The sequence below is a fragment of the Leucopleurus acutus genome (genome assembly GCF_964270905.1).
Source record: "Leucopleurus acutus genome assembly, chromosome: 20".
NCBI classification, from domain to species: domain Eukaryota; kingdom Metazoa; phylum Chordata; class Mammalia; order Artiodactyla; family Delphinidae; genus Leucopleurus; species Leucopleurus acutus.
The window spans coordinates 19,662,595-19,689,414 of NC_139162.1; the positions used below are offsets into that span (position 1 = coordinate 19,662,595).

Sequence of the window (26,820 nt, forward strand, 5' to 3'; positions counted from 1 at the left end):
AATGGTCTGCTGGGTTATTTTGATGTATATTTCTCAAGATGTATGAATGTTGTTTTAGGTCAAAGGGGAAAATATTTTGTCTGTTGCCTCAACCTTACTGGCAATAGTTTTTTTTTTTTGATTGATTGGAAATTATCTATGTAACAGGAAATCAAATACTACTTACAGAGCATCCCCAAGAGTATGACATACTGTAGCTGGGACACTGTTTTGTGTCAGTCACTGACACTATATTTAAAATAACCTATACTGCCTTCTGAAACCTTGAAATTTTATCCTAACCCTTGGCTAACTTTTGGTTAATGTGAACTGCTTTTTTCCCTCAAATAGAATTTGGTAGTAAAGTAAGTGAATACACATCAAAAGGAAAGCCAAAGAATGATCACATATTAGAGGACTGTTTGACTTTAGGGACTCAGACCTGGCCAGTTCAACAGGGAATAAAAAGGGATTGCAATAATGTCAGACCCTTGGAGTTGGGGCTGACCTCAGTTATAGTTCCCTGCCGGAGGCATAAACTGCTGTACAACGATCTGGACATTGGCTATCTTTAGTTTTGCATATATCCTCAGAAACCTGGAATTTACTGTTTCACAGGGTGATAATTGATGGTCAGTTCTTCGTTATGCTAAAATGAAATATACTTTTCTGGAGTACCTCCTGCAGAACCACAAAAGTTGAATCTCTTTTCCACATACCAGCCCTTGAGAGAGTTACAGATAGATATCTATCACTTTCTCCTCTACATCCTTTATCCTTCATGCTGATGAGCCCCAGCTACTTCCTGTTCCAGCTGAACAGTGTCATGTCCCCTTATGAGCGTAGTCACTGACCACTGGATACCTTTTTGTTTATAAACTGTGTCCAGAAAGAAATGTGGCCTGACTGGCAGAGTAGGGGCATCAGCTTCTTTGCTAGGACCAAAGAGGTTTTATGGACCTTACCTAAGATACTTCTTGGCATTCTACATGACCAACTCTCCGATTATAGTTGATATAGTTAAGACTTATAATTTTTATTAATTTCTATCTTGTTCTTACACATTTATTTTTAACTCCACTACAGGACTTCAGTGGCCCCTGTTAAATTTAATCTTGTTAGAATTAGTTTGTACTCAGTTTGTCATCCAGTGTGTTAGGCCTCCCTTCCTGCTTCAGGTCATCCACAGCTTCTGTGAGTGTGCTGCTGCATTCTCATCCAAGTCATGGATGGCACCCTGAATTGGCTGGGTCAGGGCAGGAGATTGGGCCGGGTCCCTAGCAGCCTCATCTGGTGGTCCTTCCTCATCAGCCCCCTCTGGGCCTGGTCTTTTAACAAGCCTCAACACTATCATCCAGCCTACATTTCACTTTCTTGTCTATGATGTGCATCAGCAAATGCCCCGTTGAAATCTGAATTTTCAAGGTCTGCAGCATCCTCCTACCTGCTATTCCTGCAAAATAGAAACTGTGTAAATCTGGTGCTGTCTTTTCCTTTTCCAACTGGTCACATTAGAGAATTTCACCTAGGGCTGATGAAGTTCACTAGCCTGTAGTTTTCAACTCCATCTTTTGTCCTGTGAAAATTCAGACACTGCTTACCTTTTTATGACTTAGAGCACTTTTCCTCCTCTTCCTAGATTTCCAGGGTATAATTCTTAATAGGTTTTCACTCCCATTGTCTTGTTTGAACTTTATATTCAGGTTGGCAGATGATATGCCCATTTGTTGGATCTGCCATAATTCATGCTGCCAAAATTCTGGCAGAGTCAGGATCAGAATCCTACTCATCTGAATCCCACATACATGGTTGCTTTTCTGACATATCCTACTTTCTTGTGATATTTAGAAATGCCTTGTAAAATGCCTCTGCTTCCGCAGAGGCCAGCAAGAGCCCTCAGGTAGCGGCCAGACCTAAAGTGAAACTCGATAGGTGAAATGTATTTTTTCCTTCCTTTTCTTCCAATACCCTCTTCCTTCCCCTTCTCTCCCCTCCCTTCCCCCTTCATATCTCTTTTTTCCTTCCTTCCTTCCTCCCTTCCTTCCTTCCTTTCTTTCTCTTTTTCTTTTTTCCTGAAGAAAGGAAATTAAAGCCTCCTATTTCTGGTGTCAAATGCTGGCTCCCAGAAAATATCATTAAGAAAAACCAAACACCTGTTTATAAGTAAAATCAAGCGAATTACTCACTACAGTAAAGATCACTACCTCGTGGTCTTAATAGGGTCAAGGAAGGAGGAGGTGAAAGGCAGAATATTTGTGAGGATTTGGGGGTCTAGTTTAAGGCCGGTCTTTCAATTCGTGGTTCGATTAGGATTAAGCAAAGTTCATGATAGAATAGGTTAAGATCGGTAAAATTGGAAGTACCAGGATGCTATCGGAAGATAGCCAGAAAGCACTGGGTCCTTGGTCAGGTTTCTCAAGATTTCTGAGCTTCAAGTTCCTCACCCGTAAAAGAGTTAGACAAGATTTAGTGAGATATCCTGTACTGATCTCATCCCAAGGCCTGAGCTTTTCGCTTCAGTCCGTCGGGTGCCTCGGCCCCAGACGGCGCAGCTGGAGCGGCCAGCTGACGGAGGACCGGGAACGGGTGTCTTTGCGCCCCTCGGCCGGCAGAGGCCGCTAGCGCGCCTTCCACCCGGGTGGCTCCCGCTCGCGCCGCCGCCTCCCCGAGCAGGGCTGCCCCGGCGGCCGCCTGACCGCCGCCCACCTCCCGCCACCGCGTTGGCCTCAAGACCCTGCGGGAGCCGCGGACATCGCAAGCCCGGCGGAGCGCGGCGGGCGGCGCGGACCCTGCGGGGCGGGCGGCTGGGGGCGCGGCAGGCGCGGGCGGGCCGGCGGGGTCCTCGCGGGTCCTCGGCGGGCCCGGGGGAGGGCCCTCTTTGTGGCTGCAGTTGGCAAGATGGCGCCGGTGGGGGTGGAGAAGAAGCTGCTGCTGGGCCCTAACGGGCCCGCGGTGGCGGCCGCCGGCGACCTGACCACTGAGGAGGAGGAGGGCCAGAGCCTATGGTGAGACCGCGAGGCGGCCGGGCTGGGCTGGCCGGGCCGGACCGGACCGTCGGACAGACTTAACGGGCCGTCGCGGGCCAGTCAGGTTCAGGCTGGCCCCAGGGCCGACCGCTGTGCCATTGTCCCCACAGGTCCTCGATCCTGAGCGAGGTGTCCACCCGCGCCAGGTCCAAGCTGCCGTCCGGCAAGAACATCCTGGTTTTCGGTGAGCGCCGGTGGCGGGGCGTTGCCCGGGGAGCTGGGGTGGGCGAGGCGGGCGTCCTCTCACTGGTGCCAGCCTTCCTCTCCCCTGCCTCCTGCCCGGGAGAGCCTGGAGACCCTGGCTGGACAGCCTGAGAGTGGCCAAGTCCACCACGGCCGAGGTCAGGACGTTGCCCCTTTTCGAGAGCCCAGGGATGCTGGCAAGGGCTCGTCGGCACATTCCATAGTCTTTTGGCCGCAACATCAGCTTTGCTTTAAATGTCCCTGACTTCCTGCGCTCATAGCCTCGAAGTTCACCGAACTGCGGGCGTAGAGAGGGGAGGGAGTAGATGAAGTTAGCGGAGGAGGCGGGCGAACGAGGTGACTGGGGGTCGTCGGGCTGTGGGGAGATGCCACAGGAGCCATTTCTCTATCTTGATGAGCGGTGCACGGTGGGAGGGGCGCTGCAAAGGACAGCAGGCCTTGGAGTCCTCCCCAGGGACTTTTCCTACATTATTTTAGCCTTCACTGCTGGGTTACCTGGGTTAGGTCTCTCAGCGTCTCTGGTCTCCTTTCCTCATACAAGGAAGGGAGTTTGGCTGGGTTCATTTATACAGCAGACCCATTTGTTGAGTGGGTCGTTTACTGTCGGTTTGGGCACTGGGACAGCACAGACATTCCTCAGACACTACACAAGAATGTCAGTTTAGTGAGACACAGATAGATGTGTTGGTGATTGCACTACACCATGTTGGGTATAGACAGATGATTTGGGGCACATCATATGGCTTGTTGCTGTTTGGAGTTAGGTGTTTTGAAGGGTAGGTGTTAACGTGTAGGGGCCCAGAGGGTTAGTGTTTGGAGGAATACAGAGGTGACAAGGCGAGGCGGGGGTGTTGGAAGTTACCACAGCCTCCTTGTGGAAGGTGTCTGATGAGGTAAGTTCGAGGCAGATGGTGGAAGGCTGAAGAGTCGATGCTTTTTCCTGAAGGCACCCGATTCTCAGGAGCCTTTTATTTTACCTCCATCCTCTGATTCTCACGGGAATCACTGTGAGGGTGGTTTTCCCACTGTTTTTGAGGTGAGTGGCTGGTCTTTAGTTGATGACCACTGCAGCGGGTAACAGAAGACCCTTAGAGGTCATCACGAATTGGGGGATCAAGGGCACCAGATGTGTGTTTAGAAAGGGGGTGCTGGCAGCAGAGTGGCAGGTGGCTCAAAATGAGCAGGTACTGAAGTCAGGCTGAGTGCTCACCGTGTCCAGATGGGATGTGGAGGGCCTGAGTAAGGTAGTGGCATTGGGGGTGGAAAGGAGGACTTGGACCTGTGGGATGCCTTTCAGTTCTCATGTTCTGTAATTCCATATTACTAAATCCCAGGGGTGCTTAGTAGTGTGTTTTGGTGGTGGCTCTTGCTGATGTTTAAGGTTTCTTTTGGGGGGAGGGAGAGTTGTTAGCTGGGAGGAGGGGGATGAGGAGGCACTTGGTAATTACTAAGGTAGTGCTTCAGAGTTTTGCTTAGGTCTGTAATTATTTTCATCAGTTTCCTAGCCTTCAGGGTGCTTATGAAAGAAATGTACTAAAATCAAAGGTGAATAACAGCTTCATTCTTTATAATTATGAGGCAGGATCAGAGTCCCTAGGTTTTAAGGTTAATTGTATTCTGCAGATTTCTTGCTTTCCTCATGGTAAAAGTTTATTTTGTGAGAAACTAGCCCCTCCTTTTACTTTCACTTTTCCAGATGGGTGTCTTATAAATTATAGGTAGGGCCTGCGGGCCTGCCTTCTTCCTTTCCTTGTGAGGTAAGGATGACTGCAGTAGATTGTCATTTTAGATCTTGGAAATTGCCGCCTTTATCATCTCTCCCCACCCTGACCACTCTTACAGCAGGTCCTGCTTTGTTTATGAATACAGGTGAGACCTCAATAGCAAGCTCTACATGAAAGTTCCTTGTGTGAATGTCCAGACTCCCCATCCTTGCCTAGAATAAGCGGTACGCTTTGTCTTACGTGCATCACTTATAGGTGAAGATGGTTCTGGTAAAACAACCCTCATGACTAAACTTCAAGGAGCTGAGCATGGCAAAAAAGGAAGAGGCCTAGAGTATCTCTACCTCAGTGTCCACGACGAGGACCGAGATGGTGAGTGAAGCATTGATCCGTGCAAGTCTCTGACTCCTCGGTTGCCACTCCTGCAACATGCCCAGGCATTCTCAATTTTCTCTTTAGGGCTAAGAGAATTAGTCACAGGGGAATAGATGAAGTGTATCTCTTTGTAGGACTTTACCTATTTTTCTTTACAGAGTATGTTAGCAAAATGGGGAATGGGCCTGTTACCTGCTGCTCTGGGTAGCCCTTACTTAAGAGGAGAGACTGAGGGTAAAGTTTCAAATGCACATAAAAGTAAGAAACTGAGAAGTTTTTGGACTTCCCTGGTGGGTCAGTGGTTAAGAATCCACCTGCTAACGCAGGGGACACGGGTTCGAGCCCTGGTCCAGTAAGCTCCCACATGCCACGGAGCAGCTAAGCCCGTGCACCACAACTACTGAAGCTCGCGCGCCTAAAGCCCATGCTCTACAATAGGAGAAGCCACCACAATGAGAAGCCAGTGCACCGCAATGAAGAGCAGCCGCCTGCTCGTCACAAGTAGAGAAAGCCCGCGTGCAGCAACGAAGACCCAGCATGGCCATAGATAGATAGATAGATAAAATTTATTAAGAAACTAAGACGTTTTTAAGTGCTTTGGACTTTTCTATGAGAGAAACACTTAGCAGACTGATCTGGGCACCATTGTTACTCTGCCTGGTTTTAGTGGAGAATCTGAAATTGATGTGGTTTAGAGTATAAAAGCTTAACAGATATTCACAAGAGAGTTTTGAGTCTTTTTGTGACAGTGTAGAAATGCTGATTGCTTGTGTGTTTTTGTTTTGTTTTGTTTTGTTTTTTCCCCCAATGGAGAGAATAGAGGCTCAGAGGTAATAATGTTCTCTTAATTTCTCACATCTAGAATGTGGATAATAATCGTTTTCTACCTTCTGGGTAATTGGGATGGTTAAAAGTGCATGGTAAAAAAAAAAAAAAAAAGTGCGTGGTAAGCCCTATTATAAGGATTAGATATCATTTAAAATTGTGATAAGTACGATTGTGAGTTGGATTGGAATAATGGTTTTTGGTTACCACTAGTCAGTAATACCTCCTTTGTAAAATTTTAGGCTTTGTGTTAGATCTTGGATGGCTCTAAAGTAAATAATTATTAATGCCTAGGTTTTTTTATTTGTAGAAAAGTTACCGTGTAAGGATGAAATATCTTCATTAAATTACTTTCTTAAAATTGCGTTTACCCATTTGTACAATAAGGACCATGATGTAGGGGTGATTATATAAGGGGGCAAACCCCATCACCTCTGGTTCCCCATTTCCTTATTGCTAAAATGAAGAAGCTGAACCCAGGTCCTTCCTTGCACCTTAATTCTTCGAGATCCAAGAATCATTTAAATAGAGGGGAAAAACCCTTTAATCTTAACTTAGTAGTCACCTTAGAACCCCAAGATTTTATTCCTGCTCCTTCTTCCCTGGCTTCCTTTGCCATACTGAACATTCTCTGAAGGATGTGAAAGAAAGGTAGGAGGTAGACCTGGTGTTAAGGGCTCTCCTTGTGTAAGGAGAGCAGAGGCTTTCCAGCGCCCACCTAGGCCCACCGGAGTTTGTGTAGGTAGGGTTGGGACTCAGGGGTCACCGAGCTGGGCTAGGGGGCCTCATATGTCTGAGTGTTTTGCTTCCTGTCTTTGATGATTATTGTGGAAAGAACTTGGGCTTTGGAGCCAGGCAGAACTGGTTCAGAATCCACTCCGGTAGTTACGAGTTGTGACTGACTTAACCACTCTACACCTCAGTTTCCTTATTTGTTGTATTGGGCAATGGTACCAATTTGTAGGTTGCCAGAATGAGAGGTGGCATGTGTCAAGTGTAGCTGAGTGCTTGAGACAGGTGGTAGGTCTAGTACCCTTTTGAAAGTATATGAAACATGGTGTAGATACTCTGACATTGCTATAGCTGCTTGTTTCAAAGGGGCATAAACATATTTCATGCCAAGCATCAAAGTAACTATATTCACTTACCTTTGAGTTAAAATACATGTTAATTTTTATTTCAGATTCCTTAAGGTTGCCTTAAAAACTTAGATCTCTGCATTTATGGGATTTTTTTTAAGCTGCCGACTTGCAAGTTCCTCTTTGATGAAAGAGTTGCCCTTACTTGTGGTTAATTAAACATCTTTTAGCCCCAGTATTTTTTACTGTGTGGTGTGACTAGGTTATAAATATACATTTTGCAAGCAATCACCCAGGTAGAGAAAATAGGTTCTGGCTTGTCCTTGTTTTGTGGTAGGACATGGCATGTCAAAGGACCTCTGACTTAAGGGTTGGGGGCATCCATTTAATGCCACATGTGGTATGTGTAATCTCCATGCACATGGGTGAGTTATATGTAGTGGGCAGTGGGAAGAAAGGCTAAAAAAAAGAACCGTGTCTGGTGAGGGGCAGACATTAAAATCTGTAGACTTCAGGTACAGTTTGTTTGTTTGTATTTTGGCCACGTCGTGCAGCATGCGGGAGCTTAGTTTCCCAACGAGAGATCGAACCCGTGTCCCCTGCGTTGGGAGCACAGAGTCTTAACCACTGGACCGACAGGGAAGTCCCAACAGTGCAGTATTTTTGAAGGCATTCGTAGAATCCAAGTCAAAACCGCTCTCTGAAATGCATTAGAGTGTTGAAAGTATAGCTAGATGTAGATACCTTTGTTGTACTGTTGAAATAAAGTCATGAATATAAAATTTTTCACAGCATGTTAGTGAATTGATTATACCCAAAAAAAGGTAGCTAACAGAAGACAGGTTTTTAAAGGGTAAGTTGCAATTTATTGGGGAAGAAATAAATGAAATGATATTTTTGATAGTAGGATTTCTCCCTCATGGTGCTTTTATTAAAAAAAATTCTCAAATACATGTCTAAAATTTTTTAAAAAGTATATTATTAATTTGGAGAACTATCTTCTACAATTTGATCTTCCAGATATAATTTTAGAATCACATGTTTCATTAAATGTCAGCACTTGCACATTTGTCTGTATATGTTTTTAACTTTACTGTGGAAAACAAAACTACATAAAAGCATAGACTATTTTGATGAACCCCAATATATCTGTCACCTGCCTTCAGGTTAAAAGTTCTAGGTCAATTTTATTTCAGCTGTATTCTCACCCTCTTCTCTCTTCACTCCACATTGGACTATTAAAGCAAATTTCAGACATTATATCTTTTTATCTGTAACTACTTCCATATGTATGTCTAAAAGATTAGGATTTAAAAAAAATAATATTATCATATCAAAAATAAGTGTAATTCCTTAATATTATCAGGCACCCCGTAATTCATATCTCAGTTTATATAAGTAATGAGTTTATCTTGGCATTTAAATACAAAGGTCCTGTCTCTTTGGCACCCTTTGTGGTATGTGAGCACACTGTTTAGTGTGACTGACACAAGAAGAGCTTGTTTAACCACAGGCTCTTCGGCACAGCTTGCTGCCTCACAGATTGCTGATATCTTAGAAGAATGGATTATTTAGACTATGGCACAGTCGTCTGGGGAACATTTGTAGCTTTTATTAGTATCTTGTGATTCTTATTGAAACATAAAATGTCCTTCACTCTTTACTCCTCAGACATTGCTGGAATCTTTTTGGATGTGGACACAGTATATTATGGTTGTTAAAAAATTTTATAGTTTAAACAGTTCACAAGGCACCTTGATGAAGAGTTGCTGTCCACTGAGCACTTGGACCCTTTTCTGGTTAGGATTTGTGTCTCTGTTCTGTGTGGAATTCTGTGGCTGTCACCTTTAAGTTCTTCCTTATGTGGCTCTTTGAGCTGTGCTGATGGTCATTGTCAGTAACTTAGCTTCACTTCTTTTCTTAGATCACACACGCTGCAATGTGTGGATTCTGGATGGAGACTTGTATCACAAAGGTCTGCTGAAATTTGCAGTTTCTGCTGAATTCTTGCCGGAGACCCTGGTGATTTTTGTTGCAGACATGTCTAGGCCTTGGACTATGATGGAATCTCTACAGAAATGGGCTAGTGTTTTACGTGAGCACATTGATAAAATGAAAATTCCACCAGAAGAAATGAGGGAGCTGGAACGGAAGTGTAAGTAAAACAGGATTTTCTTAATTGGAAAATTCACTCGTCTTTTTGGGTGGTTCCAGCCACCTTCCTTTTCACAGTGTCAAGAGGCTGCAAAGCTTCCTTTACAGAGTGTTTGTGTTTTGTTTGCACCATTTATTTCAGATTTGCTTTTGTAGATTCAGTAGTCAGAAAGTCTTCAAAGCAGTCTTTATCTCAGCTGTCACAGTTGAAGAAAGTAAATCAGTATTCCGTATTATTTTCATTGGTCCTCTTTTATAATAAGGGTTCTTCCCTCACCCCCAAAATGTGATCAGTTCTGTGAGTCTTTTTGCTGTTCTGTTAACTCGTGGTCTGCTGAGTTAGTATCAGTGGATATAGAGATTTACTGGGATCTCTGCAGCTTGAGTCCATTTCCCTGTATTTCCATTGAGGTCCTATGGACCCTCTTGTTGACAAGTTTAAAGGAAGACCCACAAAAGATAAATCTTTGAGTTCCTACCTTAGTTCCTTTGGGGATCCAGCAAATATGATTTTAGTTAGAAATAAGAAATTCATTTTTTTTTCATTAAAATGAAAGGATATTTTAAGACTCAAGGCATCCAAGCCCTTTTGAGAACAGAGAACTTTAAAGGAAGTTCTTTTTGTTTTGTTTTGTTTTCCTTAATGTGGTTCAGAAGCTTGTTTTTCCTTTTCGTTGCTTCTGTGCAGTTACATCAGCTTCTGTTCACTTGCCAGGGAAATGGGAGGGGCAGGGGCTGGAGCTGTGGCATCAGCAGTGCTGTCTTGGCCAGGGCAGCCTTGGCTTAGCCTGGCTTATTTCCACGGGATGACATCATTCCCTTTAGTGAATTAATGAGGGCTTCTGGAGCATGGCACACAGGATCTTCAAACGTACTGGCAGAAGAGTTCAGAAATTTTGATGTGCTTTTCAAATCAGATTTCTTGCTGTGTGTCTTCCTGTCATAACTTCACTTGCTCCTGACTACATTAGCTAAAACAGGGAGTTTAACATAGAATTCTTTAGTTTGCTGTGTGCATGTGTGTTTCCTGGGACACCCACGTGTGCTGCAGTGATTGTTATGCAGCTCAGCACATCTGTCCTCAAACACTGACCTTTCTAGATAAAGCCTATTTTTCCCCTGAAATAGAGACCCTAAAGACAACTTCTGAGAATAGTTCAGAGCCTGAAGAGCTGTTCTCCTTTCGCTACGCATTTACCATCGTACCCAGACTAGTGGGTTAATGCACAGGAGATTTCAGTTTCTGAACCTGTTTTCCTAGAGTTATAACCTTGTAAAGATTTGTTAAAACAAAAAAAGGAAGAGATTGAGCCAAGGATATTTTTCTTTCCCAAATAGGGAGACTGTCTGCCTGGTGCCAGATCTGTTCAAGGCATTGGGGATACATGCAGCAGACAAGGTGCCCGCTCCTGGGGAGCTTGTGCTCCCATGACACACTGAATTTATTTTGTGGTCTTGGTCATTGATGTCTGTGTTGCTTAGGATTAGATTGAGCTGCTTGTGACACAAGCCCAAAATAACAGTGGCCTAAACAAGACTGGGTTTTATTTCTCTCTCCTGTGAATGAAATCCAGAGGCAGTTCAGGCCTGGAAAGCATCTTGAGGAAGACAAGTCAAGGACCCTGGCTCCTTTGTGCTTACTGCTTTGTCATCTTTAGGGTGTGGTTCTCTTCCTCTTGGCAACCAGAGCTCCAGCCTTCACATCTGTGTTGCAGGCAGCAGGATGGAGGAAACGCAAAGAAGGGCTGAAGGGTGTGTGCCTGCTGTCTTCCTAAGGAGACATTTCCTAAGGAAATGTAGTCTGTGTGGCCGTGTGTTCTAAGTATCAGTGCTCGGTTTGGTTGTAAGGAGGAAGAGGAGAGGACACTGGAGGGTGGCTGGCGATTGCTGGAACCACAACCGTGCCTCATGGCTCTGGCTAACCTTCTGAGAGCCTCTCGTGTGTTCACCACCTTTCCTCTGAGGTGTTTGGAATGGTACTCAGGCCTTTCTGTTACCCGTTGAAGGAGTGCCTTTGTTAGTGCTAGTTTTAGGTTACATTTTAATAAAGTGGTTGGCCATCCTCTTGCTTAGAGGACTCCCACTTTCCAGATTAATTGGACTCTAGGTATTGTATTGAATGAGCAAAGGGCTGTCACCCAACCCGCTTTCTGATCCAACACCAGTCTCCAATCTGCTGAGTTTGGAAAGTGCTCCATGGCCAGCCAGTCTCTTTCTGGATTAGGTTCCTCAGTGGTCCTGAATCTGTGGCAGCTGCTTGGCTGCAGGGTTTGTCTGAGGGGGAGGGCAGAGCAACCCGTAAAGCTGCCAGAAGGTGGTGCTTGTGTGTAGGTTAGTCTTGTCTTTCCTGCTTTGTGTCTGGGGTTTCAGTTGCTTATCAAGTAGAGGAAAAAGATTAGGTGCAGTCTCTTGGGTCTTCTCAGAACTGTGGAACTAGCGGGTGATCAATGAGGTAGGAGGGAAAAGAAGAGAAAGAGGCGGCACTCTGCAGTCTCCTTCCCATAGCCACTCCCATCTGATGCTAAAGGGGAGCCCCTGGTGGGCTGATGGCCCCTGCTGTGAAATACTGGCCATCCCACCACCTAGAGAGAAACTGCTAATACTGTGGTATGTGTGTACCCTAAGGGAAATGCACATTTTATTAGCCAAATTACACAGTCCTCACTATGTTTTTATCATTCCTTTTCACCACCCCCGTTATGAATATTTGCTCTGCCTTCCAGCTTATTTCCTAAAATGCTGAGTTATTAAAAACACATGTGCATTTCCTACTGTTTTTGGATAGCCATAATTCAGTCATTCCTTCAGAGAATGAATAGCCTAGCCCAGGGTTTCCCAACCATTTTCATGTCATGGCCTACGTAGAATACAGCAGAGTTTATACAGCATGCTGGGTAATGGAGGTTCGTGGAGCAGACTGCTGGAGCTGCCCCATCCCTGCCTTCCTTCCCACAGTCACTTAGCTTACCTGTAACCTGTTCCAGGCTCTGCCATGCTCACTGTCTTGGAAGCCTGGTTGAGTGCCTCACGTGACCTTGGGCAATTATAGATATTACCCAGACAGTTAAGCCATTGTATTTTTCATTGACTTGAAGATTTGTTAAAATGCTTTTAAAGAGAAAATGTGGGAAGACTAAAAAGAGTACATATTCTCAATTATATTTATATTTTAAATGTAATTACATATGTAAATTAATTACATACATATAAATTACATTTATAACTCTAGAAAATGCAAACTAATCTGTATTGAAAAAAAAAGCAGATCAGTGGTTGCCTGGAGTTAGGGATGGTGTTGAGGACAGGTGGGGAAGATAGATTACCAAAAGGTACAAGGAAACTTCTGGGGGTGATAGATAAATGCACTTTTTTTTTTTTTTTGCGGTACGCGGGCCTCTCACTGTTTTGACCTCTCCCGTTGCGGAGCACAGGCTCCGGACGTGCAGGCTCAGTGGCCATGGCTCATGGGCCCAGCCACTCCGCGGCATGTGGGATCTTCCCGGACCGGGGCACGAACCCATGTCCCCTGCATCGGCAGGTGGACTCTCAACCACTGTGCCACCAGGGGAGCCCCCGAATGCACTGTCTTGATTGTGGTACTGACTCATGGGTGTATTCATATGTCAAAAATACCAAATTTAGGGAGTTCCCTGGTGGCCTAGTGGTTAGGATTCCAGGCTCTCACTGCCGTGGCCCAGATTCAATCCCTGTCGGAGAACTAAGATCCTGCAAGCCCTGAGCCATGCCAGAAAGAAAAAAAATAATAAGATTTACATTTTAAACGTGCAGTTTCTTGTGTGTCAATCTTGGCTCCATAAAGCTAAAGTAAAGCAGATTTTAAAAAAAAAAGAGAGAGAAAATGTGGGAGCCTTTGATTTCTTAAGAGCCTTCAACAGTCATCAGAAAATGCTTCTCTGTTTTTGTCCAAAGTGCAATGCAGTAAAGATCTCTTGAGTATTCATTTATTGAATCTGAAGAAATAAACTGCACTGATGGTTAAAAAAAAAAAAATCTCTTGAGTAGATTGTTTTTGTGCGTTTTTTTTTTTGTTTTTGGCCACGCAGCATGCAGGATCCTAGTTCCCCGACCAGGGATTGAACCTGCGCCCCCTGCATTGGAAGCATGGAGTCTTAACCACTGGACTTCCAGGGAAGTCCCATGAGTAGATTATTTATATTGGCAATGAAATTATATGAATGAGCTTAATTAAAGAGAAGTTGTAGAGATGAAATGTTATATCTGTGCTTTAGGGTTTAGGCAGTGGTTTTTTCCCAGTATTACATGAAAGATATTGTGCTCCCAGATAATTCCAGAAGCTTATATAACAATAACCTAAAGTCTTTGTAAATTAGGACTCACTGTTTTAAAATATTCGAAACCTGTTCTGTGGTTGAAGAAGAGTACATGCACTTTTCTCTAGATTCTCTTTAATCTAGTTGTCTGTGTTTTCTCAGTGAGCATGTTGTGGATGAGAGTAAAAGTCCTTTTGGTCCTTTAGTCATGTTGTGTGTAGAAGAGTAGAGCTGCCGGCTCGAAGTAGCTTTAATCACCATGTCCTTGTTCTCTGGCCTGACATATAACCTTGAAGCACCCAGGAAAAGGTGCAGGTCTGTGGACTTTGTGTTCACTTGCCTTAACCAAGACCATGGACCACTCAGCTTGAAGGCCCTCCTGTGGGGTTGCACCCATGGCCAAAATAGTGCCAAGAAGTAGATGTTATATCACTCACCCCTTATTGTGTTAGGCAGGAACAGGTCCGTGACACATGTGACTCAGGATCTCCTAAAGATGAAACTGAGTCCACAAGAGTGAGGATGATGAGATGCAGATGGTGCTGGTAAGTCCAGCCTCGCTCTTTAGCACGGACGCACCTCAGCTGTATGGAAACAGCATGTTCTTGGTAATGCAGGTGGTTCTGATGAGAACTCTGAGGAGTTTTATAAGTTGTAACGTATTCTAGTGGTCGCGTCTGTTGAAGTAACACAGTTCGACTATCCTAATATTTGAAAATGTAAAATATATAGGAAGAGTGTTGGGAATTCCCTGGTGGTCCAGTGATTAGGACTTGGCTCTTTCACTGCCATGGCCTGGGTTCAATCCCTGGTAGCGGGACTAAGATCCTGCAAGCCTTGCAGCGTGGTCCAAAAAAAGTGTTTTGTTTTGTTTTTCATAGTAGGAACTATTGAAGCCTTAGGAGTTTTTAAAAACCTGTTTAATTGTTAAGAGTTAGATACAATTAAAGATGACCGGGGGAATATCTTTACTGCTCTGAAGTTATACTGCTCAGACTGACTGAAAATGTCAGAATTGCGGTTTTGTATCACCATCCCTAAATCCCTAATATTGCAGTTAAGTCAGATGCAGTTAGGAAGTTTGTCACAACTCTTTATGTTTTGTGCTTATTACTACCTGCTTCAGTTTTCTAAAGCTGGCATGTGCATTTTTTATTGTGTGTGTGTGTGTAATTTTCTTTTTCTTTTTCACCTGTAGTTGTGAAAGATTTTCAAGACTATGTTGAGCCTGAGGAAGGTTGTCAAGGTTCCCCACAGAGAAGAGGGCCTCTGACCTCAGGTCCTGATGAAGAAAATGTTGCCCTGCCTCTTGGTAACAACGTGCTGACTCATAACCTGGGGATCCCAGTGTTGGTGGTGTGCACAAAGGTGTGTGCCAGGGAATTGTACGCTTGGCTGGGTTTGGCAGTGCAGCAAATAAATAAAGTGCATTAAGAAAAAAAATCCAATAAAGAACAAACAAAAAATGGGGGGTTTCAAAAGTTCTTTGATCCTAGTCAGAGCCACTAGGTTGCCCAACTGCAGCATGTGCCATTCACATCATATTCTGTGAGAATGGAGCCCTGTGGAGTGTGCAGTGCACAGCCATGTCCAGTGGGCCTGTTTCTTGATGTGACCTTGTTTGATGCTTAGAGCAACTGTGAGGTGATCAGGGCTATCATATCCCTACTTTATAGATGTGGAAACCGAGGCCCAGGATGAAAGAAGAATCTCCAGTGCCTTTTCACTCTTGTCTATTTATTTAATTAATGCTTGGACTTTGGGCTGTGGCTGCCGCCTTTTTTTTTTTTAAATTAATTTATTTATTTTGGTTGCTCTGGATCTTAGTTGTGGTTGGCGGGCTCCTTAGTTGTGGCATGCGAACTCTTAGTTGCAGCATGAATGTACGATCTATTTCCCTGACTAGAGATTGAACCCGGGCCCCCTGCATTGGGAGCGCGGAGTCTTAACCATTGCACCACCAGGGAAGTCCCATGGCCACCGCCTTTGAAGCCATGATACTTTATTACTAACAAAGACAGTGTTCCCATCCTTAGCAGGCAGAGAGGCAAAAAGATGACTCCTTTCTCTTTCTATCTTACCTGCAGTGTGATGCGGTGAGTGTCCTGGAGAAGGAGCATGATTACAGGGACGAGCACTTTGACTTCATCCAGTCACACCTACGGAGGTTCTGCCTCCAGTGTATCCTTGGGGCGCTGTGTTGGGGCCCAGGGGCACAGGCTCCCTTCTGTGTGTGCTAATCCAGGCTTCCTCCAGATGGGGCATCTTCAAAGAGATAAAGTACTTCCTGAATCCAGAATAGTTTTTTGCCAGGGTGAAATTGTGTACATCAGCGGTCCCCAACCTTTTGGGCACCAGGGACCGGTTTCGTGGAAGACAGTTTTTCCACGGACCATGGGGGGCGGGGGAGGGTTCAGGCAGTAATGCGAGCGATGGGGAGCGGCAGATGAAACTTCACTCACTTGCCCACCACTCACCTCCTGCTTTGTGGCCCGGTTCCTAACAGGCTGAGGACCAATACCGGTCTGTGGACCCGGGGTTGGGAACCCGTGGTATACATCATTTTACTTTCTAAAAGTTTACTGTGTTGGAATTTGAGACTTAATAATTTGTGCCTATTTTTGATTACTTTTTATTTTTAATGGTGTACATTTGATAGGCTTTTGTATTAAGAAGAAAATTGATATGTGATACTTTTATTGCAAATTATTTTTATCATATCTTGGAAATCTTTTTAAACTTTGCTTTTTTTATAGAAAAGGTTAATTATCCAACATGATAGTGTTTTGGCTGCTACAGGGTTTCCTTTATGTTTATGTTTTGTGCTGTCCGTGAGAGAGGTGCTGTGTCGGCAGACTTTTGAGTCTTGTTTCTGTAAAAATCCAATAGCAGTTGGTGCCATCATCCCACATCCTGGGCGGGGGAGGGTAAGGGTAGGCTCCACTACTTCCTTTGGGCTCTTAAGCTTGTCCAGCTCAGTGGAGGGTGCCAATAACATGTAGGTACCCAACTCTTGTATGCTTAATGACCAACTTGATCACATGTGGGCATCTGTCTAGGAAAGAATCTGTGTACCCTGGATATGCTGAGGGTTTTCCTGGGCTACCCTCAGAACCATTAAGTTGACTGCTTGGGATGCAACCTGATGGGTCAGAAGACAACAGTTTACATGTTCAGAAATGAACTACGTGGCCCGCTATCATCAACATGCTTTATGCTTTTGACCTGCTTCTTCTGCTACTATTACCTTTTTAGTTCTTAACATTTTAACGCTTGCTATTAATTGTGTGTTGATCAAAAACTGAGTATCCTGTGACTAGTACTTTGAGGATTGTGCTTGTATGTATTTGCTTTTGTCTCCTCTTGCAGTGAATTGGTTTTCCTTAAGCAGATTGATTAGATGGAGCGGCCTTGATTTACACATCAGTGAAGGAAGAGAAAAACCTCGACTTGTTGTATAAGTACATAGTTCATAAAACATATGGTTTCCACTTTACCACGCCTGCCTTAGTTGTGGAAAAGGAAGCAGTTTTTATGTGAGTTCTTTATAGGTGATGCTTTCAAACGCTTCTCTTCCTGGTACATTTGCTCTTTACATTCTGTCCTTCCAAGTAAGATGGCTCTGTCTCTCTCTTATACAGCCAGCTTTCTACTACCTTGGGGCAAAGTGCTTGGAGTTGGACCTCACAGGGGATATATACACCCACCTTTCCATCTCTGCTCTTTTCCAGATTAGTTGCCATTCTACTTCCAGTCTGGGGGAACTGGGTGGAGTGAGGTTAGGGGTGCTGCCTTTCTTCATTGAGAGCAAGTTGCTAAAACATTTTTGCCACTTACTGTCAACTCTGGTAGAATACCGGCTGAGTGAGGGAGTTGCAGTATAGGGAATTGGTGCTTTGAGGATTCTGAACGTTTTCCGTTGAAGCATCTGGTTTATTGGCATCCATTGGCAGGGATGACTGCCTACGCCCTCCTTCGCGCCCCATCAGCTTGGGCTTTGGCTGTACTGAACGCCTGTTGTGTTTCTGGTGTTTCACATTTGAGGAGCCACTGGGGCTGATTGTCCTGGGCAGAGACTTGGATACCTGTTAGTCCTAATTTGTGTCATTCTCTCAGTGGAGAATGGTGGGTGTTGTGCATGCATAAGTAAATGTTGAAGGTGTGGTCCCTGAGAGGACTTGTGCTGGTATCATGCTTTTAGGCTTAGATATCCTCTTAAGAAAGAATTACAGTTCGTTCAACAAATACTGAGCACTTCCTCGGAGACCAGGTTCTATGCTGAGGGCAGAAATGAATGAGATGTGGTCCCTGCACATGGCACTTTAATGGACACACACAGCCGAGGAGGGGTAGGGCAGTACTGGGGTAGTAGAGGCAATGTGGCAGGGAGAGCAGAGGAGTAATGCTGGGAGGGTGAGTGGTGCGTCCCAGGCAGGCCAGAAGGAGTGGAAGGGTGGGAGAGTCTGGGAGAAGACTGAAGGTGTGAAAGCCGAGAGCTCTCGGGACTGAATAGGCTGCCTCCTCAACATTTAGGGAGAGCCTCACTTGGGCTCTTCCCAGACAGCAGACAAGAGACTTAGACTGATTTTAGAGAATTGTTGTCTAGAGCAGTCAGGCCAGCACCAAAGCCACAAGCTCTCAGTGAGTGGTATGCTTTTGGAGTCAGTCAGTACCCAAATCACTTGTGATCCTGAGGAGAGGGAGGATCAGGGAGACTGGATGTGTTCAGGGCTGGTCTGGAGTGGAGAAGAAGCTCAGAGCTTCTGAAGGTGACACAGGTCATGGCAGTATCTTGGTCATGCTCTGTCCCTTTGCACCTTTGGTCCTGTTGGTAGTTGCCTGTTGGGGAGCCAGTGAAGTCGTCGGAGCCATTGGGGTGGAGAGCCCTGGCTAAGCACCTTCTTGGTTCTAGAGCTGTGGAGCAGGAGTTGGATGGAGAATGAGAAGCCTGTGGGAACAATCAGTTGCCATCTTTTAGAGCTTCTAGATAAAAGTATGTCATATAGGGCATTTTACAATTGTTCCTTACCCTAGGCTGCAGCTTAGCTGAATGGAACCTGGGTGCCATCCTGCCCTGCGATGTCAAGCTGGGCAGCTCCCACATAGGATCCTCCAGAACTTGTGTCCCTCTGGTTTGAGGCCCAGGATAGTGCAGGTCCTGCTACTCCCCTTGGCTCCAGGGTACATATTCACACATCAGTAAAATTGACCAATCCATAAGAAAACTGTTGTCAGAAGAGTTCTCAGAGAAACAGCTCACAGGGGTGTCTTCATACCAAAGCCCAGAGAAACAGCCCTATCCTGAGCTCTATCCTGTGTGTTGCTCTGTATTCTCCACTCTGTCAGAACAGGGCCCCATTGTGTCCTTGTTCTTCTCAGCAGAGTTGTGGAAAAGCTCTGAACACTTCCTGTGGGTCAGCATGTATAGTCAGTAAGATCTCGCTCTGGCTCCTTAGGCCTTGGGCCTCATGAACTCAGTATGGAGCAGGACCTGTGAGGTTGAGCTGATGGACTACACTTGCAGTGAATATTAGCTTGTCTGCCGAAAGCTACAAGCCGGCCCAGCAACTGCAGACCAGAACTTGTGGGAAACGATCTCAGCCAGGAGTCCTCTCTAACCCTGTGTGCTGAGTATTCCATAAGGCAGTCCCAGAAAAAGCAAGTCAGTCTCTGTGTCTTTGCCTTTAGACCTGCAGGCTGGGACAATGAAAAGAAAATAGCTATTTTACATGAAAATTTCACAACTGTGAAGCCAGAAGATGCATATGAAGACTTTATTGTGAAACCTCCTGTGAGAAAGGTACCAAAATCAATCACTTTAAGAGTTGCAGGTGGGGAATTCCCCAGCGGCTCAGTGGTTGGGACTCTGCGCTTTCACTGCCGAGTGACTGGGTTCGATCCCTGGTCAGGGAACTAAGATCCCACAAGCTGTGCAGCGTGGCCTCCCCGCCCCGCACCACCAAAAAAAAAAAAAAGAAATAGTTGTAGGTTTTTTTCATGGGAAAAGAAACATAAAGAAACAAGTCTTACACATTGAACCATTTGGGGGGATAAAAAAAAATAATCCAAGGGCCTTTTAAAAAAAGTCTTTAGATGAAATCGTGTTATGTTATTGGCTCTGGGTGGCACAGCATGAGTGATGGACTGCCACTGCTGCCTCTGGATTACTGTTAGTAGATCCCACTTGCTCCTGTGATCGCCTGCAGACCCGGATCTGGGAGGTATTGTTTAGAACCTGCCAGACTTAAAAATGTCATTTGGCCATGTGCCAAGGCTGGTCTTGGAACAGGGTCTTTGCCAGGCTAGAAAGACTTGACCTCTGCAGTCTCCGCAGGGACTCCTCAAACCCATGTTGAGACATGAGCACAAGATTCTCCTTTCAGCATGAATTTTGACAAGTAGTTGGGGGTGTTCTTGGTCTATGACCACGAATGAGTGTGTCACTTCACTTCACAGCTGGTCCACGACAAAGAGTTGGCAGCGGAGGATGAGCAGGTGTTCCTAATGAAGCAACAGGTAAGAAGACCAGTGAGGCCAGAGCAGAGGCCTTCTCATGAATGAAACCAGCTCCCTGGCGTGAAGTGGGGGTATCACAAAGAGCTTGCAGGGACAAAGGGGTTGCCACCAGTTCTTGTTCTCTCCCATTTCTAGGATTGGTACAGGGTAGGGGGCCCCTCAGGGGATCCCCTTCCTGCCTTGCAGATTCTCCTACAGTGATAGGCTTAGTATCTTATTAAGTACCTGCTCTGTCTGCAAATGTAGATTTTCTGGCGTAGTATTTCCCATGTTGACAGTTTACCAGACGCCCTGACCTCACTTCTGTTAGTTCACATAGTCCCACACAGCCCTGTGCGTGAAGGCAGGTGAGCTGATATACACATTATGTAGGTGAGGAGAGTAAACCCAAGCTGACAGTTCAGAATGTAGACCCAGTCCCACCTTTCTGTTTCACTGAGAGTGGTGTTAGACACATCACGGGTTTGCCTGATGATGCAGGCAGGTCAGCAGGGGGCGTTGATGGTTTTTTTTTTTACCAGCTTTTCCTTTTGTGCTCTCCTTGCTGCTTTAGTTTCAAAACTGGTTACTGGGAATATTTTTTGTTCACCATATACCAAATTGCTCAATTTAAATATTTTGCATTTATAGTGTAGAACCTCTGACTTGGTTGTTGTTAATGGTGCCCTCTAGTGGAATACTTGGAAGTGTTTCTCCGGACCTTCAGTACACTCTGCAGGCCTTGGTTAATGATCGGTGTGTCCCTCTCTTTGCAGTCACTCCTTGCCAAGCAGCCAGCCACACCCACGAGAGCCTCCGTGAGTACCTTAAACTAAACAGAGGGTCAAGACCCAATGTCATGTCTTCAAACTTTATACCATTATTTGTGAGAGCTTACATTTGTGTGAGCTTTTGTATATTCGGAGGGAATTTGGTCCCTCTAAAAGCCCAGGGCCAGGAACATGGTAGGAACTCAGAAAATGTCTAATGAAGGAATACAGCTCTGGGAATTAGAGTGAATGGGTTTTGTTATCTTGGTATCTCTTCTCTCAGGAGAAATTGGGATCTAAAAAAGGGACTGAGCTGGGCACAAACTCCCATTCCTGCCACCCTTCTCCCTAGACTGAAAAATACCCTGCAGAAGCATGTCTTCATTTTTGGAATATGTACCTTCTGTTATTTTTATGCCTGTGTGTGACTTGGGCTGGTTTTGGACTTAGGAATCCCCTGCAAGAGGACCCTCTGGCTCTCCAAGAACCCAGGGCCGGGGAGGGCCAGCCAGCGTGCCTAGTGCCTCCCCAGGCACATCAGTAAAGAAGCCGGACCCAAACATCAAAAGTATGTATCCTGTCTCTTTGGAGAGTGGTTTAGTCCTAGGCCTCGTTCCTACTTTAGGGGCTGAGTAGCTGGGTTTGGAAGGTGGAGACTCAAGGCAGCTGAGCTGTTTTCTTTCCCAAGAAGGGCTGCTTCCCACTTCCTCTCTCTGAGAGAGGAAGTTCATGGTTGGCAGAGACCAAGGCCTCTTCCTTTGTTGGAATTGGTGGCCCTTGTACCTGGCTTTGTTTAAGACCTTGGTTAGGCCTCTATATTCAGAGAAGAATACAGCATAAGAAGTCACTTTAAAATGTATATTTTGAGTTCTCGGTTTTGTTGCTTATTAGGTTTATATTATTACCATTTATGAATTGTCACTTGTTTTGTCAAGCTCAGTTACTTACTAGTTTAAGTAGCCCTTACCCCAGTGACTTAATAACACCCCAAGATGTTGGCTGCAGTAAAACCCTCAAATTATATTTAGTTCTTGCATGTTTGATGACTGTCTTCTATTCTGAATGAGAGCTTTTCACAGCAGCTTTGGAACGTTACGGGCTTATAAAACTTTGAAAAACACTGCCTCATGGACAGGGAGATGATGTGGAGCACAGGTTATCTATTATGCCTCTGAACAGGTGGGAAATCTGAACAGGTTTCCACTTATTAATTATGCTAACACATAATCAGCCTTAGCAGTGGCAATGTATAAGGCATCATAGTGAATGAATCTGCTCAGTGTCCCAGGAAGATCATAACCACAAATGGATAATTCCAAGCTGAGAAATAGTTTGTTGCTGTTTAATTGGGTCATTCAGTTTGTGTGATGCTTTTTTTCTTAATGTTTCCTTAGATAATGCAGCAAGTGAAGGGGTGTTGGCCAGCTTCTTCAATAGTCTGTTGAGTAAAAAAACAGGCTCTCCTGGAAGTCCTGGTGCTGGTGGGGTGCAGGGCACAGCCAAGAAGTCAGGTACTGAAGGGCCCCCAAAGACTTAGGACCCTTGTGATCAAGGAGTGCTGGAAGGTGGGGTGGTGGACAGGAGTGTCTGCTTTCACTGACCTGCGGACCCCTTGATGTTCTGAACAGATTTCCACCTTACACTGAGCAGTATACTTTACAGTAGGATTACCTTATTACCATGCATGTTTCTTGGTACATTTAAGGTGGGATTTATGTATATTCAGGTTCTCAAGAACTGACTGTTGGCTGAGTTGAGGTAGAGCCTAAATATTGGGCTGGCCAAAAAGTTCGTTCGGGTTTTTCTGTAACATCTTACGTAACGAACTTTTTGGTCAGCCCAGTACATGGGCCAGGTGTAGAAGTTCTGTCCATTGGAAGTCATGGTCTAGAGTGTACCACTGACGTTTTATTTAGTCTTTAATATTCTGCGTTGCTTTATAAGGATTTTGCTCACTCTACTGCCTCCAGTCTTGCCGTCAGCTGCCTGTGAACCCTCACTGTCTCACTGGAGGGTCGTCATTTTCTCCTCCATGAAGCTCCCCACCCTTGTCACACATAGACATCTCTGTGACAGCCCACCCATCTGTTCTTCCATGTGGGCACATAGGGCAAGTCTATGTCTTTTTGGTCTCTGAAACAAAAGAAACAGGTTCCTTGGGAATTACAAATTTTCCCAGAAAGCTTGAGGCCATTTCCAACGGGTTTTAATTTTCCATTGGCTATAAGTAATATTAATACAGTATTTTCCTTAATTGATGTTTTCCAATCAAAGGAAACCCTCAAGAAATCACTCCATCGTCAGGTCAGCCTGTGCCTTCAGGTGCTCTGGAGTTCTTGAAGACTCAGAATCTGTCTGATCTGTTGGCCCAGGCTATAAACTGGTATTCCCTGGGAGGAAATAGGGGTCACTTCTAGGCCCCAGTTAATGTTCAACAACAAAAAGTATGTGCACCAACTTTGTGCTGTATCGAAATGGCCAACCTTAGTCTTATATTCTTATTGAAATATGGTGTTCCAGGATATCCATGTGAATCAGTTGTAATTAGTAACAAAACATAAACACCTGTTCTGTCTGAGGTACAGAAAGTCGTTTGCTGCATGCCAGAAACTCAAATACCACCTCTAGGAAGATGGTGATGAGAGAGCATAGGGGTGAGAGGGTTTTCAGAAAGGCCTTTGTGTTTGGCACAAAGGCATCCCCAGGCAGGGGGCAGTAATGTAGTTGGGGAGCCCAAACCTGTGGCATTTGGAATTAAGAAGGGCTGAATTAGAGTCTGTCTCCTTATAACCATTGCAATGAAAAAAGACTTTCCTCATTCTTATTGGAGTTATTATCACCAAAAATGATTATAGAAATCTGTATAGGTTTTTTTTGAAATCTGTATAATTTTAAATGTTACTTAAAAAAAATTTTTTTTCCTTCTCTCATCACTGCTGCTTTTTTTTTTCTTTAAAGGACAAAAGACTGTGTTGACAAATGTTCAGGAAGAACTGGATAGAATGACTCGAAAACCAGACTCCATGGTAACAAACTCTTCAACAGAAAATGAAGCCTGATCCTCCTTAAAAAGTGCATATGTAAAATGACCAAATAACTATATTGATCTGCTCTAAGACCAGGATTTTTCTGATATGGCACATGCTATCAGTTTTTTGGGGCAGGGGAGATGAACTTAAAAAAAAAAAATACTTCATTGGCTTGTCCGAGTGTGAAATGCACCTTTAGGAAGGTTATGTGTCAGACCCCTTTGTGAAGGATAACCCTTGGACTCTCAGGCATGTGGCGCTCTCATGGGCAGCAAGTGCAGCTGGGCTTCTTGGGGAGGGGAAGGTAGAGGGAGAGAAAGAGGGCCCACTTACTTTCAGGGTGGAGCCAATGAGACCAGGAAGTCATTGATCAGATGGTGGCTAGTCTGACCAGTTGCATGTTAACAGATTCACTTGTTCTTGGGAAGCAGATTAAGTAGCAGAAAGTCCAGGAAAGAGAAAGACTGAAAGGAGGAATGAGAGAAGTGTTGGTAGGGAAGCTGAATGTTGCAGGAAGTGGAGGAGGAGGAGATGAGCAGTGTTAGTAAATACTGTGTGTTCAGTAGAAGTCGAATAATCATTTTTAAGACTTAAAATCAGAAGCATTTCCAAACTAAACACTAAGCAAAATGGGAATTGGACTTGTTCTGAATGCATCTTTAACTTATGAAAGATGTGTTGAGTGTGGGGATGCCTGAGTCAGGTGGAGCCGGTATGGGGGTGGGGAAGATGGCAGCTGCCCAGGACTCACGTGCTTAGCCCAGGCCATGTCCTTGTGGGAGGTGTTGGGCTCCACGCGTGTGTGTCGTGGGGCAGTCACTGTGGGGTATGTTTAAAGTCAGCAGTTACAAATTTAGTTTACTTTGAATTGTGTTTTCTAAATAGCTTCTGCTTTGTTTTTAAAAAAAATTTTTTTTTTTAACTACCACAGGCTGGCCTACTAGTAGAGAATGGGTGACCAACCTCTCATTTTACCATAATGCAGTGTGCTACAGAAAGTTTGAAGGAGGTTTTCAATGTAAATACACTCCAGTTAATTGGCTTACACCAGTCCCTGCCTTATGGTCATTGGAAACCTTCGTGGAGTTCCATTGATGCAAAAGGGTTTTGTCCTAGCTCCCTGGTCTCATCAGTGCTATCAGATGGACAAATAAGTGTGAATGTTTTATATTGAAAATGGAAATTTCTCTTGTTTTATGTTTTTCATAAACTGTAGCATTTTTTTCTTATGGAAATAAGTGTTTCAAGTGTCTCCATTTAGGGCAAATTCATGCACATTGTCATGCCACACCATCATCCTGGAAGTGACTTCTATGGATTTAAAATGGCACTTTTAATTTTATACATGACACAGAACATTAAAATGCAAACACTACCATTAATTTAATATATAAAACGTTTGTTGTCAAATCAAGGGAAAAACTACAGTTCACTTACGTGGAATTTACTTTTTTTATATGAATGTTTGTTGTACTGTGTCTAAGCATAACTTCCCTAATGTCATTACTTTTACATACCAGATTTGACTGACCACTAACCATACTGGACATAACTTAATATCGTATGTTATATAACAAGACTCTAAGACTGTCTTGAGTTGCTTTTCTGTAAAGGTCTGAACACTGTTAAGGAGAAAGCTGAGTATTTACTTGCCTTTCTGACAAACATAAAAATGTGTTTCTTGTGCCAGTCTTACTGTTGAAAATACACTTTTTTCCCCCCTTTTTAATTCAGTTTTTTTTTTTTTTAAATGTATTCTGGCTTCCAGTTACCAGATTTTCCAGGTAATGACAGTAAACTGACTTGGAATGATGGTTGTGGTGTAATGACCAATAGATGCCAAACAGCTTGTGGCCACACGAATGATGGGGTCACTTAATCCCTCCATAGCAGCTGGCAGGGGCAGGGAGCACAAAGTGAGTGACCTCAGAAATAAGAAAGAATTCTTCGAACGGCACATGCCTAAGAGGGATACAGTGTGATTTTAAATTTTAATGCAAAACTTTACTTTTTGTTTATTTTTTATCATTTAAACTGATAAGCACTTTTTGTGTCAATATAAAATGTACTAAAACCGAAGAAATGCTAAGACACCTGTCTTGTGAAGGAAGGTTTCTTGGAGATCACTTTAGTTTCTCATAACAAGTGGATACTCCTAGGATCAGAAGAAACTGATGTATAGTGTCATGTGCTCAGTGGTTGCCAAAGCCTACCAACTTTGGGGAGCTGCAGGGTTCTTTTTAGGGGGGGTGGGAGGAGGGAGCATATTTTTTGTTATTTTGGGATTTTCATGCATTGGAACCAAAGGCCAAACAATAAACAGCCTTTACTTTTTAAAGTAAAATTCATTTCATTTGCAGAATACACTTGTATGGTAGACTGTTAAAGATAATTTTATGACTATTTATGTACATTGTAGTGGTTACATCTGCTGTTTGTCTTTAAAATGGAAAAATCAAAGAAATAAGCCCAACCTTGAAGATAAGGCCACGATAAAGGCCATGAATTGGTCTTTCCTAAAAATGCAACGGGTATGCTGCTAGAATTATTTAATTTTGTTTGCACTTTTTTTTTTGGATTGGCATTTTTAAACCAGTATTTAAACTGAAGATGTGTTTTATTAGTTTAACAAAGTTGAAAGTGACTGCTCTGTACATCATGACCTTAACAATGTTGATGCTGTAAGTGAAAGTTCACTGTTGTCTCTATACTAGGTTTATTGGTGTTTTTAACTTAAAATTAGGACTGCAGATTATTCCCCCACCAGCCTTAGTCCAGGGGTGTGGCTCTGTCCAGATGCAGTATGCAGTCATGTGGAACCTTGCTTTCTAGTGCTGGAAAAGAAGATGTCTCTAATTACTGGCTTCA

At 44.2% G+C, this 26,820-nt stretch overlaps 1 protein-coding gene across 2 annotated transcripts; it reads left to right on the forward strand.

Annotated features, from left to right (window-relative positions):
- Positions 1-2,877: 2,877 nt before the first annotated feature.
- DYNC1LI2 (dynein cytoplasmic 1 light intermediate chain 2) lies at positions 2,878-26,820 on the forward strand (the record flags this gene model as incomplete). 2 transcript variants are annotated; one of them, XM_082863107.1, is made up of 13 exons in its annotated part: positions 2,878-2,984; positions 3,116-3,189; positions 5,189-5,305; positions 9,137-9,367; positions 14,857-15,026; positions 15,746-15,839; positions 17,059-17,194; positions 19,347-19,458; positions 20,115-20,174; positions 20,930-20,971; positions 21,374-21,491; positions 22,318-22,434; positions 23,882-26,820. In XM_082863107.1, the coding sequence occupies 13 exons, from the start codon at positions 2,878-2,880 to the stop codon at positions 23,980-23,982; spliced, it is 1,479 nt and encodes a 492-aa protein (XP_082719233.1). In that variant the 3' UTR covers positions 23,983-26,820. The 2 variants fall into 2 exon arrangements, with proteins under 2 accessions (XP_082719233.1, XP_082719234.1); XM_082863108.1 differs by lacking the exon at positions 22,318-22,434.